We start from the raw sequence: 17,230 nt of genomic DNA on the forward strand, positions 1-17,230 counted from the left end.
GTGCAAAATTGCGGTTTAAAAGGTCAAAAATAATTGCAAAAACCGCAATTACTTTTGCACCAACCTAATACAACTCTAACTTTTCAAGGTATGTCTAAACTTAGATGTCAAAACACTGAGGAGCAATCTTGGTGTGTCAAGCCTGTGCAGGTGCTCTGGGCACTGAGGAATCAGATGCTGCTACTGACCACAGGGAATGCAGTCTGGACGGAGGGGAGGGAGACAGATATGGATACAATTCCCTATGACGCAATAGAACATACCCTATTTCTGGCAAGAAGAAAGTGATATGGGAACAAAAAAGTAATTTGGCTTGCAGTGTTGGAGAATGCAGTGAAGGAGTATGAAAGCCCTCTACGGAACTGAGAGAGCTGATGGTGCCGGGGGTTGGGGGCAGGGCACTGGGGGTTGCTGCCAGTTCCTGGGCTCAGGAAGGACAAGTCCCGTTTCAGAGCCCTCAGGGCTACCACACTGCACTTTTACAAAGGGTAATGGTGTGACTGTAATGTTCTTTAGTAAGGTGACTGGTGGCTCTATGGAGATTGGATAGACAGAAGACAGGCTGCACATTAAGACCACCGAGAAATCGTGATGAGAATTTTGAACCTATTTAGAGCCTGTGGAAATGGAGAGGAAGTGGGTAAATCTGAGAGGCGTTTCAGAGCATCAACAGGATGTAAGGACTGATGAGTGAGGATGACTGAGGATTTTAGCTTCTGTGACTTTACCACATATGGTGATATCAATTATGGAGAAAATTCAGGAGAGGAAGCAGTTTGATGGTTAGGGAGCGAGGAGTAGCTCAGTTTTTGATATGTGGAGTTTTGGGAACCTTTCACAACCTCAATGATAGTGAATATTCCATACATATTTGTACATTCCAGAGACTGTGTATGTAGTATCTCATTTAATCCCCCTATCAGTGCCATGGGGTAGGCGTTACGATAGTGGCCGTTTTGTACACTAGATAACAGGTTTGGGTAACTTGAACAAGGCTTTCCAGTAAGTAGTGGTATCCAGATTGGAACCAGTCTGGATCCAGAAACCCCACCCACCACCCCATCACTAGACTACACTGTACATATTATCTGGTGTAACAGTCCAACAAAGAGAAGGATCACTCCCTCTACTGAGGCATAGGAAAGGAGAGGAGGATGTATAAGGGAAAAGGCACATTTGGAAGCAGAGAAGCAAAGCTGATGGGCAGTGTGGCAGGAACAAGGCCATTTGCTAACAGTAAAGGGTACGGGAAGGGCAGAGAAGGGAGAAGGCACCAACCAGGTGCCAAACAGCCCTGAGAACCCAGTGCAACTTCAGCGGAGGAAGAATAAGATACACTAATCAACACTGTTGGCAAACCAGAAGTCTGGGTACTCCTGGAATCTAGACCCCAGTGGGGGTCATGCCCCAGGTGGGTAAAATGACAGGAGCCCTCGGACTGAGCCCTGTGCAGACGTGCCCTCTTACAGAGCTGCACTTTTCCATACGGCATCCCCAGCAGGACACAGACCACAGAGCTACTAGGGTGATTACCTTTAAAGAGAGGGCAAGGCGGTCCCGGATATAGTTCTCTTCTGTTTTTGCCTTTTCAATTTCCTGCTCAAGTTCCAAACGCTGTTTGCCCACCTGTTGCATGATCTGCTCTCTCTCCTTTCGGAGTTCATGCTTTAAGGCTGCTATGCGCTCCTTGTACTCTTCGTCCAATTTCCTGTGAGGAGGAAAGACCGACAAGCTGCCACCACATCCTTCAGAGGTCCCTATGTGGATCCATCAAAACATGGAAACACAGAGTCACAGAGATGGGAAGCAGCTTGAGAAGGTATCTAGTGTACCCTGCTTTCCTTTAGCTTAGCCACAGCCAAGGCACTGCAGCCAGGTGTCGCCAACTCACTCAGGCCAGCAGGCTGAGCCGCACTGCCCTGGGCCAAGGTGGTGGGAAAGCAGGGGCCTGGCGCTACCAATCACACCTGAGATTGTACTCATTCCGTCGCTCTATGGCTGCATGGTGATCATCCACCTCTGAGGCCATTAGCGACTTCAGCTTCTCAGCTTTGTCCAGATCTGACCGTAGCTTCTCTTTTTCTCTGACCACTTGATCAACTCGCTCCCTAGAATCAGAAATAAATCGAGTGAAAGGGAAACGTCTCTCAGCAACAAGTAGACTCCCTCCCCTCCCCCCCCAAAAAAAGCTCTCATCTGGCTTGCTTCAATACAAACACAAAACCAAGACAACCAAACCCTTCCAACACAGACATTCCACAGCTCCCTTTAAAAATCTACATGCAAGTCTAAGCTCTACCTCATTTTCACAGTAAAGGGATGATAGGAGATTAACCACATTTGCATAGAGAGTAAAAGAGTGTGTGTCACAGGCATCTGAGTGACCTGAGGAACAAGCAGAAAAGGGAATGGAAGAGGTGATCCTTCCCTCCAACTCACAGCAACTGCCGGATTTCAGCTTTAAAGCTGGCCAGAGCTGCCTGGTGAACGCCATTCTTGGTGACCAAAAGTTCGTTTTCAAGAGCCAGTGTCAATTCTGTCAAGTTGATGTTTCCATCAAGGCTGAAATCCAAGGCCTAGAAATCAGAACAAATTCAAGACAATCACAAGTTCTATCCTCTGAAAGCAGAAAATGGGAATGCTAACAAATGTATAGAACTGAATTTTACAGTCTAGAAGATGGATGATTACATTTCCTTAGTGATTGCTAAGGAGCACTCTTAAATCCAGAACATAACTAGCGTCTCTTTAAGGAAATGCTACCTGGAACTTTAAATAAACACAGTGGTATAATTCTAATCTTTACCAACTAGAGATCAGTTAAGAGCATTTCGCTTGTCAGTAATGGAGGGGTTAAAAAAAAAGGAAAGTAGACTCCTGCTTAAAGGGAGTAGGAAAAGTTACTTCTTATCTTTGAGGTCTTGTGAATAGAAGAATCGTTAAGGAGAAATCAAATCAAGTCACAGTTTCAATAAAAACCAAAACAAAAAACCTGGAATTATAGATGATGTAATACAGAATTGTGCACCTGAAATCTATGTAACTTTACTAACAATTATCACCCCAATAAACTTTAATTAAAGAAAAAAAAAGAAAGACGTTTTCTGAAAAAAAAGAAGAAAAAAAAACACTGGAATTTTTCAACTCTTCCCCGATTTCTCATTTTTCTCCCACTTTAGCTGCCACACCTTCAGAATTTCCTGGCTGTTCTCAATGCCCTCTTCCTGCCAGGTGTCGAGTATTCGTTCCACTGATGCATAGCCCATCCCATCATCCAAGCAGGAGAAGACCCGAAAGCCAATGGTACTCGTCATCGCCGATGGGGTTGTGGTACGCCGTCCACTCTCATCGAAAGACTGGAAGAAGAAAGAGATTTGAGCAGGCATTTCAACAAGATTTTGGTCAAGACCAAAAATTAGTCAATCCCGACCACAAGGAGCAGAGGCACATTTCTTTAACTTACACTGCCAGAAAAATGTCATGCAATCCCTTGGATCTCCTTTTCCCAAGTGAGTCAAGAATGCAAAGCTTATCAAGGATTGATCTGGTAGAGAGCTGATTGACATTAATGAGATGTGTCTCTACTTAGCACCAGGGTTCTTCTTCAGCTAACATTAACAGGCATTAGTAATAATCTTCCCACTCTCTAATTCATAGTTATTTCTCAAAACCCAACTTTTCTTTCCCAATGGTTTAGTCTTTCTTTTTCTTTTCTTTTTTGCTTCTCTTTCTCCTTAGTATTTTTCTTAAAACAACAGATTAAGTCATTAGAAATTATTCAAATGGTTTAACTTCTACTTCTAAAGAAACCACTTCCTATTTATTTCTTACCTGCATGGAGAGGTGCCTTTTCAATTGTCTATATGGAGTAGATGCTGATGGTGTAAGGGATTTTCCATTTTTGAACAAGCCATAGAAAAAATCTTCTACACTCATTGTACCATCAGGATCAAGATTATGGAAGACTTCCTCAAGCATCTAGAGAAGGGGAACCATGTATTTTAAATATTTCACTCAAAATAACACAAGGCCCAAAGTACACTTCTGGCCAATAGAAAGTGGCACCACTGTTGAACCCCAGGACTCCAGAAATATAACATGTCCTTTTATTCTCATTTCACTGAATTTATTTTCCTTTCCAGTAATACGTCCTTCCATCTCACACAAACGGAAAAGTCCATTTTCAACATCTTCATAATCTTTCACAGTCTAGCAATTAACTGTTTTTCTCTTTTACTCACACTCGTAGAACAGGTAATCTCTAATGTTACTACACATTCTTCTCACAAAGTAAAACATTACTTAAAAATATAAAGATACAGTTTCCCAGTGTTGTAACAGTAAAAATTAGTTGGACATTAATTGAGCCATTATACTGTGGTGACTCTACGATATTGTGTTTATATTGAATTTTTGAAATTGGTGTGTTAGCACAGCAGAATTTAGTCTGGGACAGATCGCAATGATCTAAGAGTGTGGGTCTGAAACCCATGACTTGGGATTTAGAATGTTACTTAGAACAATACTGTGTGTTTTGGGTTTTTATTTGTTTTAATGCTTTAGTACAGGAGAAACAAAAATTAGATAAAAAGGATTTTGTGTGCATGCAATAGAGGGTTCCAAAAGATGTCAAGAGAAAGGAATTTTGCCTGGCTATTTTGTACCCTCTGACAGCAACCAAGTAGTCCTCATCATATAATTGGGGAAGGGGAGACTGGACTACAGTCCCTTCTAGAGGCTTGCCTAGGAGATGGTTTGTTCCTTAGCTCAAGAGAGGAATGGAAAGGGGAATTAAAGCAGATGAATCATTGACACCACAAAACAGGGAGGGAAGGCAAAGACCTCCTTCCTCCTGGCAGTAATATTCCTCTTTATTTGGGGGGCTAAAATTGTTCTATATGGACGGGTCTCCAATGTACAAGACAGAAATCACCCAACGGTCTTGTTAAAATGCAGACTCTGATACAGTTTAATCTGGGAATGGGGCCTGAGATTCTACATTTCTGGCAAGCTCTCAGGTGATGCGCATGTTGCTAAGTAACAAGGAAATAAAATAAACAACACATCTACGCTTGTTGCATTAGAGCTTACAATTAATTGGGTCCATTCTAAGAAAGACCTCTTTATAAGACATCATCAAATTTTCAATATTCATTTTGTAAGTCTGGAGTATTGCTAGGATTCGTGTCACCTCAGAATTCTTGGTTTCATTCTTCGTGAAGTGCTGGAGGCATTTCCTTTGTCTCAAACGTTTTTTTTTCCAATTCATATTCAAAAGGAAACATCTGTCTCTATTCTTATGTTTATACCCCTTCCTCTGGAGAGGACTCTAAAACAAGAAAACCATTCTAAAGAATGGAAATCTTTGGCAGAAGCAACAGTTCCTAACAGAGAATTGTGTAATGAAACCAATGAAAAGGCATTGTGGGCAAGATTCTGACATCAAGATCCCTTAGTGTCTCAGTCTTATCAACCAAAAAAACACTCCCATCGAGGACTAGGCTTTCAGGATCATTAAACCAGAAGTCACAGTAAAATCCAGGTGTGCTGACTTTAGTTAATAAGCATGTTTTGGCTCTAATCTTAGCTCCACACTGCTTGGGCTTGTGACCCTGGCCAAATCAACGCACAGCTTCCAGACCACCTAAACACCCATCACCTCATCCACTCAAAATGGTAGAGCGAGCGGGTCTTGCCAGTTATTGCATGTGGGGTTGTAGGCAAGTGGTGAATAAAAAGGATGTGGATGCAGAAGAGGGTGGATGAGCAGGGTTAGGCTGAAAGGAATGTAAGTCAAATAAGCAACAGGGGCACCCCTGCAGCCTGTGCAGGAGCCAAACCCAGAACCTTGAGGATATTCTTACTCCCCATGATACACCAGCCAGGTCTTTGGATGGTTGATTTCCCAATAAGAAAGTTGCAAAATAATGCACTAGAGTAGGGACCATGAACCCAAATATCCAGAGAGGCCAGGAAGGCGATGTAAATACATGGGGCAGGATGGTCCTGAGACCTTAGAAAGCAGTGCCACTTAAAGCAGTGAACTGAACGCATGTGGGCACTGTCATGTCCAAAGGAGCTAGGCACTTCTCGCTGCCAGCAAAATGGAGCCAAATCTTCTGATTTTTAGAAAAATGTCCTGGTTTTCAAAAGTGCAGCAAGAAGTTCGATTTTTTAAACATTGGACAGGCCAAATAAAATAGCCTTTGGGCTATATTTGGCAACTAGGGTGACAGTTTGCCATCCCCGCCCTACAGATGTCCTTGCTTTTGGAAAGCAGAGTACTAGTTACAGCTCTAACACAGCGACTCCAGCTACCCCTTCATGGGAAGGGCAACAAGCAGCAGTGATCTCACTCTCTTTATCTATGAAAAGAGAGGGTGACTAAATCTAAAATTGCTTTCAGTTGTAAAATTCTAAGATTCCAAAATGTATCTTGATGAGATCATCTTGAACTTTCAGCTCTTCTGTGGTCCAGAGCTAATAATACAAAGTACTATAATATTTCATGATTTTTTGGGAGGGTTGGGGGACATTAAATAAAAGCTATATACCATAAGCAATCCTTTACTCATCTTTAGATCATAGGAAAATAACTAAATGTGTTACTTCTTTTTCCCAGGTTCTGGAAACTCCACCACAAAAGATGAAACTCCCCGCAAATGATTACAGTTCATTCCAAGAGTTGTTCTTAGATAAATAATCCAAGTTTGTGCAATATTTCTTGGCAAAAACAACCCAAGGTTCTACATACTGCACTGGTTTATAATTTAGGAGGATGCATTCAACTTTATGACTCCACAGCCACCATTGAAGAATAAATGAACACCAAGCCATGAAAAGTAGTCAAAAGCTATACAACGGTCACATATACAAGGAAGAAGGGGTAAAAAAAATGTTTTTGCAAGCCAGGCTACTTGGAAGCTTTTGATGATAAAGCTCTTTCTGGTTTAGAAAAATAATACCACTTATCCCCTGAGCAAACAGAAAGCATGGTTTAAAATATCATTATAATCAAAGATTCCCAAAGCTGCAACTGTAGCCCTAACCTCTAAGTCCCTTATTTTCGGCTCTTTGAAAGACATATCTTGGAATCATTTATATTCTTACATTTCATGACTATTCATGTGCCCGGTCCTGCCTGTTCCCCACTTAATTTTTCAGAAAACGTAAAGCTCAGAATTGTACCAAGCAAGAGTCTTTGGGGGGCTCCTTCAAGACTCTTCTGCGTATCTTCGAAACCACCAACCTACCCTTTTCCATTTCCTCACGACTGGAATGTTGTGATGGCTCCTGGCTGGTCTCCTAACCAGAGGCTCTCTTTATACAACATGCCCCATAAAAGAAGCCCAGGCCATCCTCAGCAAGTCAGTTTTTCCTATATATTAGTCAGTTTTCTGAAAAACCCAGGGATGATATTGAGATCTTCTCTTAAAAACTTAAAACTCATCTGCCTGGCCTTCAAAATATTCCTCCAACTCAAATCTACTGAATTCTCTGCTTAGTCCTTCCTCTATATCTTTCCCACATTCATATTTGGAACGCCACGTCTACAAATGTATCTGACATCATGGTTGCACTGAGCTAATGTGATAATAATGGGGGGCAAAGTGCTTAGCACTAGTAAGTGCCAGCTATTGTCCATTTTTCTTTTTTACAACACATGAGCTCCTCAAAGACAGAATTTCATGGCTGACTTCCTAGGAGAAAAAGAGAATGGAGTCTCTAGAACATGCTGCAGGGGGCCAATATATGGCTGTTCCTAGCCTGTGGCCAGTTTATCTTTTATCATGATTATTATTCCTGAATAAAAATAGGATGCCAGGCTTACCTCTCCATCGACATTCTGCAAACCATACTGCTCGCAGATGGAGACCAGCTTCTTTCGGTTCAGGTGACCATCACGGGTAATCCCCAAATCTTCACAAACCTCCTGCAGTTTCTCTTCTATCCAGTCTTGGGGAGGGGAAGGCCCACTTTGGGAGGCATTCAAATCATCTGGATTCCAAAATTTTAACTGGCCTGAAGTAAAAGCACATAGTGCGTTGTCTCCAAAGGGATTGCAAAGAGAGAGAGACCTATTCTCAAAGAAAAATGTGCTTTTTGAAAGTAAATACTGTAAGACAAAGACTATAAATGTTGATTCCATTTTGATATGATTCTGAAGTTCAAATGAAATGGAACCATAGGTTCTTAGGCTGCTACTAGAGCGAACAGGCACTTATTTGTTCACTGGCAGTCATACCCGTGTAAGAAATATCTCCTCTGCGGTCATGCCAAGATTTTAGTCTTGTTTTATTCCAACTGAAAACATGCACAGGCTTAGGCTTTGGTGTGATCGGAAGAGAAGGCTGGTTGAGAGGCGTTCCAAAGAGCTTAATACGCCTCCATTAGAGCTACCAGACTTTGTTATCTCTGCTTTCTTTCTAGTCCGAGCACAAGGACTGCTTTCATTGAAAAGAAAATAATGTCACGATAAATATCGTAAAATAATCAGAAAAGTCTCAAGATTAGCCTGCTCTCTAATCTTTGCACATGTGACTATCCTGACCTGAGAACAATCCAGTGTGAAAGAATAAATGGTCGTAAGCTGCAAGTTACTAATTATCTATACGTTAAGGATAAGGTCTATTTGAAGACTTGAGGATCAAACTATGCGTTTTAAAATCAAAATTGATTTATCTTCCATTAAAAGTTCTCAATTCTAGTTCAATTTTCCACTTACCTACCAGAGATTCTGTAAAATTATTCCTTAAACATGAGATAATTACTGGCACAATTTTGTCTGCCTGGGAAGAGCATTTAGTGCTACCCCTGCTATTTATTGACGCAATTAAGCCCATTACTGCTGTGTCTTTCCAGGTTGGAGACCTAGAGAACAAGTTACAAATAGACTTAAGCACAGTTAACCCAGGGTGGGCTGTGAAGCCAGCTGAGGGTCTGTCCACTGAACCACAGTGCCATCTGTTGGCCAGAAGATCAACATGTTTTGATGCTTCTTCAATACATAGAAAATTTGTCAAGAGATAGTCACGAATTAATTTAGGGCTGTTCACAGATTAATTTCAAAGTCAATATAAGAGAGTAATTGACCCATAAGTGAAAATCTACATCTCAGTTACCATATCTTGCATGATGTTAAATGTTAGGGTTTTAAAACTAGGAGCTATCAATTGGGAATGAATTTTTTTGTTGCTGTTGTTCTTAAAGTTACTTCGTAGCCCCCAGCATGCAAGGCTATAAGAAGGCTAAGAGATGGAGCAAGGCGGGTGTGCAATGTGCCCTGTGAATGGCTGTCCCTCCCTCCAGATAGGCCCCGACCCACACTCAGTTCCTACCTTCCGCTTCATACTCCTCACTGTGTGGCGTCTTCCAGTGCTACGGAAGGCAAGAGAAAAAGATTAGTGTGCTTTAGGATTTACTCAGTTTTTCCAAGACCAGATCACTCTCTGCTCTGAAATCATCATCTGAGTGAGTCACACAGTTCAGGACCCTCTAGTGCTTTCTCATTAGTCAAGCAGCCAATCGAGAGGAGACTCCTAAGAAATACTACATAGAGCCTTCTGCAGTTATTTCACCAAGGATTTGCCTTTCACATTGGTGAGGTCACTTACTCAACAGCGAAACCTATCAGAACCAATAAAACCAAGCCAGAGCAAATATTCAGAATCCATCAACCAACAAGGGTTTGTATGCATGCATTTATGAATTCGCTCTTCAATAAATGTTTATTGGTTGCCAGGCATCACACTATATCATTGGGACACAAGTATGAACAAGACAAACATATTTCTTGCCTCGAGAAGTTTATATGCTAATGGAGGCATGCAGACAAAACAAAACAGGAAGTACAATATTATAGTGTATTAAGTGCTAAGGTGGGGAAGTTCAAGATGCTCATGAGGGTATGTAAATGGGATCCTGCAGAGATCAGAATAGACTTTCTGAAAGAAGGTCTACACTGAGATCTGAAGGATGAGCAGAAGACAGCCAAGTGAAAAGAAAGGAGCATTACTGTTCGCTGAACCGTGGAAGCAAGAAAGAGCAAAGTGAAGTCATAGAGAGGCAACCCAAAACAGGTAGGCTAGAAAGCTCAAGTTAAATAAAATATACATTACTGGTAAATTACATTAAAAGCAGTGACATTTATCTGGGCCATTGTGCCCCCTTATCATGCTATGTTACTACTGGGCCTTTTCCAAGTCACAGCATACAGTTGTGGTTTGTGTTAGTGCACAAAAGCACCCAGCCAATGACACAAGTCAGAACCAAAATCCATGTCTTGCTCCACTGGTCAAGCAGGCACATGTCTGCTTCAACCAGTGGCAAGAAGTGGGTCCGCAGTGGCCTTTGGCCCCACAAGAAGGCTTCCTAATCACTCCTGTTGAAAGGTTCGACAACCATCACAGGAAACCCTGTTGAGAAAAGGTGTATTTCCCCATTAAAAATCCAGCTGCTATCTCAAAAAGAGCCAATTTTATGAATGAAGCTGCCTTTGACAACAAATAACCAACCCATTCTCTGTGATGGCTGAACTGATTTCTTAGAATCCTGAAGTAAATGCAACAGGAAAATGAACCTCATTACTTCCTTTCTCCAGACCTTGGATTCCTCATGGCAGAAGGTGTGCCACCTAAAATTCTTAGATTAGACGTCAACTTTCAGTAGTTTCTTCAAGTTGATATGAGTTGAAGTTCTTCTCTCAGGCAACCTAAGCTCCTCTACTCTGTTCCTCTCCACACTCACTTATGCTCGTCCTCTCCTTGTAACTGAAGAACCACCATCTACCAGGGTTTCACGGTTCTATATTTTACTTAGATACTGAAGATAGCACCAAGTGAGAGAGTTCACCGAGTTTTGCCACACTAAACTGAAACCACAAACTGACAATGCTGAGATGGATTCTTCTTACCATACAGACAAGACATAAAAGGCTGTAACTCAAAATGTGTAAATTCACTACATCTCAGATTACAATCGAAAGTTACTAACACACGGTAAAGTTACTAATACATGGTATCTGTGGGAACTGAATTAGTGCACAGTATGATTTTTGCTTGTTTGTGATTACAATTTTATTTGCCCATATTTCCACATAAAGGCATATCTCCAACCTGGTGGCTGTATAAGGCATGGTGGGGGTGGGGAGGGAGCAGTGCAGTAAATACTCCTCCATAGATTTTCTTACATTATTGTTTCTGGGTAGAAGTGAACTGTTTTTATATAGAAAGTCTTAAATCAATAAAGCCCCGCTAATAAAAGCATCTTGCCTGTCTGTTCCTTCATCTTTATTTCCTCATCCAACAGAGCAAATAATTTAAATGCTCCTACTACTTTGGCACCTCAAATGTGGAAGCTCATTATTCAACATGTAAGTTGGAAACACCCTAAAATGAAATCCATTAAGTCCACCTAAAACAAACAAAATAGGTTACTGTGATCTAAGAACCATTTGGTCAAAATAAAACCTACCATATTACAAGCAGGGGATGATTTTTCACAGCACAAGCTGACAGGACAAAAGGCCAGAGAACACATGTCACTGGGCTCCATACCACTGAACAATAAAGGGAGCCCCTGCTGGGAGACAGTTAGAAAAATGCAAACACACACCTTCAAAAACTTGGTAACAATTCCTAAAGCAGCAAGGTATGTATCTTGCTACATAAAAGTTTATTTCTTACATTTGCTCACTTCTCAATTCATTTTACAATAATGAGCAATTAGTTCAGAGGAAGAAGAGGCCACAATATACTGTAGCCAACATCTCCCGAGTTCCTGGGACTGGCTGCGGGTGTCTGGTTCAGTCCCCAGAGCAGTACTTCTCTGCTGCCCTCTTTTCCTAATTCGCACCCCTAACTGATAAGAGAGTGAGTGTGGGGGTTACAGCACAGACATGGGAGGCAGACTGCCAGGCTCCAAATCCTGGCTTACCTACCAGGTTGGGTGTGGACAGTTTCTTAACCTCAGTTTCTCAATCTATAAAATGGGAATAAAGTAATATATATTTCACAGAGCAGGCTAAAATGCTTAGAATTATGCCTGGCACATAATAAACACTATAAAACATATTATTTTTATTGGACATGTGTTTATGTAGCACGTACTATATTTATGTTTGCATTTTTTTTCATTACCATGTTTAAACTTAAAGCATTAATTTGGGTGGCCCTAGGGAGTTATCAGTTATTCATATCAATTTATAAGAAAAATGCCAAGTCTCCAGGAAATATGCAAAGAATATAAACAGGCAATTGGCTCAAGAGGCAACACAATTAAACAAATACAGGGAAAGATTCATTTCAACAGCAATCAAAGAAGTATAAATGAAAACCAAAAAATCACTTTGTTCCCTTTAAATTAGCAAAGTATTTAAGATATGAATCCTATTACCATTAAGGTTATGATTTAAAATAGGCCTGTTTATGTGTTACTGGTAGCAATGTAAATGGATATTACCTTTTTAGTAAAGAAAATGGCTTAATGTATCAAAACCCATTAAATATTTATGGTCTTTGAACCAATAATTTCATCTGATTTCCGATGGCAATAAAATCAAAGAAAGAATAAATATATACACATAAATATGTACATTTAGCATTTTTATGAGTATTGAAAACAATTTAAGTATTCAACAACGGGGTATAAAAGTATAATGACACATCATAATGTAGTCATTAAAAGCATAATTACAAAACCATGTAGGCCTGTGGAAAAACATCTTATAAAATGTTCAATGAAAGACAATATAACAAAAATCCTGGGTGGCCGGATGGTTCAGTTGGTTAGAGCGCAAGCTCTCAACAACAAGGTTGCTGGTTCAATTCCCGCGTGGGATGGTGGGCTGCTTCCCCTGCAACTAAAGGTTGAAAACAGCGATTGCGCCCTCCACAACTAGACTGAAAGACAATGACTTGGAGCTGATGGGCCCTGGAGAAACACACTGTTCCCCAATAAAAAAAAAAAAAAAAAAAATCCTATCTATACCATGATTACCGCTAACAGAAATATGTATACAATTAGAAAAAGACTGGAAGGAAATAGAGATAATAAAATAGATAGAGTTGGTTGAGGGAATACGGGAAACAATTTTATTTCCTTTACTGCTATAAATGTTGTTTATGCAATATAAATAGGTCCAACTTCACTATTTCTTTTGCCCACCTGCCCTCAAATTCTCACTACATGAATTTCCTGTGACCTGGGAGTGTGGAGAAAGGGAAACGTCTCTCCCCTCCTTACAGGTACATACCCCTGCACCGTCTGCAGTGTCCTCCAGCACTGTGACCTGGTACGGAGAGGCAAGGCTTGGAGGGAAGCCCAGTGCTGTTCAGGAGGGCGAGAGCTGCTGATGGCAATGCCTCCTCAGCTTAGCGGAATGTGGAAAGAAAGATCAGGGACACTCATCAGAGACCTACACTGGGGACTGTGACCACGACCATCCAAAAGAGGCATTCTTGAGACAACCTAACCCACTCGCCTCAGGCTTCTAAATCCCAGGCAGCACCAGCAGCTTAGATGATTTCACACAAACAGGGGGAAGGGTGGTGGCAGTAGAGATAACTTGTTTTAAAATCTCTAGGGATACCAATTTCCCACGCATTTCTCCCATACCCCTGTATAAGAAACACAGATCCACCTAGGACCCACCAGGCTAGGAGGAGAAGCAAGCTTATGCTAATTGCTACATTTTCATTCTAAGACCACCTCAATTGTAGATGAAGTTTGCCATTCAGATAAAGAGGGAGGTAAGCACATGGTGGCTGAATATTTGTTATTAAATTGCAGTTGGAGGGTGGGGGAGGATTTAATTCATTCACAGCTCATTTATTTTCATTCTCACTGCCTGGAGCCAGTAGTTCCAATTAAAAAGCAGGGGGAGAGGAAGGGGAAGGCAGGTTAGAAGGTTGGGGGATTAGATCATTCAGCTACTGGAACACCACCAATAAAAGGAGGCATCATTCTGGAACAAGGTCATTTAATTGCTGATGGTTTACCCAGCACAGTGAAAGCCTGGCAGGTGGCCTCTAGCCACAGATCAGCCATGAGCACTGGAAGGGAGATAATCACAAAAATCTCTGGGAAAGTAGTGGAGAAAGGGAGGGACAATTGCTAGGATGTGTGCTCAATACTAATTCACAAAAAAGGATTTTTAATTTCGTCCCTTGAAATCTTACGTAGCCTCTCACTGGAGAAAGAATGGATATTAGTAAATTTTAAAAAATCATTCTGAGGGACGTCAGCTACTCCTCCCGACTCTGAAGGCAAAATGGTGGCATGCATGAGCACACAGGTTTGGCGGAGCTGTGTGGGTGAGGTCTGGCTCTGCCACTTTGTGGAGCCCCTCAGTCCCTTACTTCATCTGTAAAGTGGAGATATCTACCTAATGGAGCCATGAAAGCATATGCCTGGCACTTAGGAACTATTAGCTATTGTTAGTATTTCAGCCCGAACAATGGTGTGGTTAAGGGTTTGGACTCCAGAGCCAGACTGCCAAGTTCAATTTCAGCTCCACCACTTACTAGATGTGCAACCTTGGCCAAATTATTTAACTCCCAATGTGCCTCCGTTCCCTCATGGGTTAAGTGAACAGCAATGCCTACCCAAGAGGGTGTGCTAATATTTGGAAAGCATTTAAAATAGTAACTGCTACAAATTAAGTGCTAAGTATCCGTTAAGTAAGTATAATACATATTTTAATATAATTACTATTCCTTCTACCTAGGTGTCCAAAACTAGGACAAGGGCAGACACAGGAAACAAACAGCAGACCAGTGTCAGCTTTAAGAACAAATCCAGAAGAGAGTTGCAGAAAGGACGGCTTGGAGCATGGTAGTTGTGATGAAGCAATAAACTTTTGATTCAACTGAGGGGCAGATCCTCCCCAGGGGCCCTCCCCATGGTGGACAGTGTCCCCTGGGTGGCGACAGCTGGCAGGAGTGGCCTGCGCTCCCACAGTACTATGCCAAGTGTGCTGACCAACAGCCCCATTGAGAGCAGGCAGAGGGGAGAGGGTCGGAGGTTGACTGGCCCCAAAATGGCTGCTACAGAAGGCAGCCCTCACCCCCTCAGGCAGACAAAGGAAGCCCCACACCCACCCTGTGGGCTGTGCATCTCAATGTTATGCTGGCCATTGTGGCTAGCTCTCTGGTTGTCCTAGAGCTGGACAAGGGTGCCCCACACACGTGGGCCGCACAGGCAGCACTGCTTTCAGGAATGCTTTCTTTGCAGGGACACCTGCTTTGCTGGACTGCAGAGCAGATGGCTTGAGCCTCTTGGCTTCTGGGCTTCCAGCCCCGAGGCCAGGCCAGCATCTGCAGCCTGTGGGCCTGGCCCGGCCCCTGCCCATAATAGCCCAGTCACAGCCCCCACCAGCCATCTGCTCCAGCGCAGACCTTGTGCCCTGCAGAATGTACGGCTAATTAAAACGATTATGGGGGCACACACGGGGCTATTCTTTCCCAGCAGAGGTTGCTGAGTTGATCTCAGCAACCGTAAGCAGATTTTTTTTTCTTTTTTTCTAAAGGGGAAAGCCTTGCAAGCCCAAAGAGAAGAGGAAGGAAATTTACTAGAATAACAAAGCTTCCCAAACAAACTGAGCTCTAGTGTCCATTTTACAAGAGCAGCACCCTTAGCTAAGCAAAGGAAGTCCCTGGAAAAAAAACACACAAAAAACCAAGTCAGTTTAAGAGAATGCTTATGATTGAAACTGTAGGACTTTAAAAATACAGCATCTATGGCTTATTTAACAGTCTTCAATATTTATAATACCCGCACTCCTGGCCAGATACTGGAAATTAAGTGTGCCCAGGAGGGCTGGCGACTGTTTCCACAGGGACATGCTTACTGGGAGATTGGTTCATTTCCCGCTATCCCGCCTTTGAAGGCAAAGTGGGCCACGGAGGGCCTGCCTGCCCAGCTCCCCGGCTATTCTGAACCCAGTGACAAGCTGCTCAGTGACAGGGCTGTCTCAAGTAGAATGCAAATCAGTCCCTTTATCTTTAAAAGCAATTACAAGTTACAATAAAGTGTTGGGGGTAACAGGAATTAATGTATAATTTTTTTAATACACACACTTTTAGATGAGTGTGCTACATTGCCAAAAAGTCTTCAGTATATTGCCAGTCTGAAGAAATGCTGAATTTAAAAGAGTCTGAGCTTTAAGCCTCTCCTACCAAGGTTGGGGACTGGTTTTGGTTCACTGGATTTTAAAGTCCTTAAAGAAAAGGGATATATATAGATATACACACACACACACACACACACACACACACACACACACACACACACACATATATCTGCTCATGCTATCTTGCTCATGAAGCTACTCCTGAAAAATAGTGAATACTGCTTTTCCATTTGGAAAACACTTACTGGTATATTTGGAAAGTGTTACTGTTATCATTAAAATTAACTTGTCCATTTTTGATTTGTGGGCTTTATTTTCTAGTGAGAAAATAAATATTAGAAATTGTTGACCTGAAAGAAGGTCGGGGTGGGGGCGGACTCCAGGGGAATTCCCTCTGGGATCAAATCAGGAAGACTTACCAGAACAGCAAAGCCTGAAAGCCTTCAAGACTGAAAGCTGCAGTCTGTGTTAGAATGAGAGATCTCTCACTGGCTTTGAAGGGGCTTCTCTATATCACTTTCAAGGGATCTACAATTGCATCTTAAATGAGTGTTTCATCTCTGGGAACAGCCAGATAATCTAATAAGACTTAAAAAACATAAAGGGAAACACTGGAATTCCATTAATAAAAAATGTATCCTGATGATGTCATATTGTTTGATGGAAATAAACGGCAACAGTAATGAAACTGCTTACCTACTTTGTCAAAGACTAGAACAAAATATGTCATGGGAGTGACGGGAAAATAGGTACATTTCAACTGCAAAAGCTCTTAGCAGAACTTCTCAGTTAGTACGAAGTTTGCTCCAGAATTCAATATTTACTCTATACAATGTAAATGAATTCATGAAGTTAAACTGCAAAGTTCTCAAATATGATTTTATGTAGGGTAGTAAAATCAGCAATCCTTTAAAAGTTTTTAAACCACCACCATCTCCCATCCTCCCACTCCCGTAGTCCAACCGCAAAGACTTGATTTGCTCCTCTATTCTTGGGCGAATGAAGCAATTGGCTTTAACTTTTCTCTCAGGTCCTCAGTTAAACTGCACGGTTTTGGCTTACCCTATTATTGTCTGCAGTTGAAGAAAGAATTGTTTAAAG

General features: G+C 41.8%; 1 protein-coding gene across 8 annotated transcripts in view; it reads right to left on the reverse strand.

Annotated features, from left to right (window-relative positions):
• Positions 1-17,230, reverse strand: part of NIN (ninein) — a 95,586-nt gene that overhangs the window by 41,515 nt on the left and 36,841 nt on the right. For 7 of the 8 annotated variants that reach the window (XM_088797329.1, XM_019725670.3, XM_088797330.1 and 4 more), the window contains 7 exons: positions 9,339-9,378; positions 7,832-8,022; positions 3,832-3,978; positions 3,189-3,356; positions 2,440-2,576; positions 1,968-2,108; positions 1,534-1,708 (listed from right to left, as the gene is read on the reverse strand). In XM_088797329.1, the coding sequence (XP_088653455.1) occupies positions 1,534-1,708; positions 1,968-2,108; positions 2,440-2,576; positions 3,189-3,356; positions 3,832-3,978; positions 7,832-8,022; positions 9,339-9,378 (999 nt within the window). Of the gene's footprint in view, positions 1-1,533; positions 1,709-1,967; positions 2,109-2,439; positions 2,577-3,188; positions 3,357-3,831; positions 3,979-7,831; positions 8,023-9,338; positions 9,379-13,252; positions 14,778-17,230 lie in introns of those variants that run through there. The other variant, XM_088797331.1, reaches the window with a different exon arrangement.

Source organism: Rhinolophus sinicus, chromosome 3 (genome assembly GCF_057876585.1).
Source record: "Rhinolophus sinicus isolate RSI-liver-muscle chromosome 3, RSI-T2T, whole genome shotgun sequence".
In the NCBI taxonomy this organism is placed as follows: domain Eukaryota; kingdom Metazoa; phylum Chordata; class Mammalia; order Chiroptera; family Rhinolophidae; genus Rhinolophus; species Rhinolophus sinicus.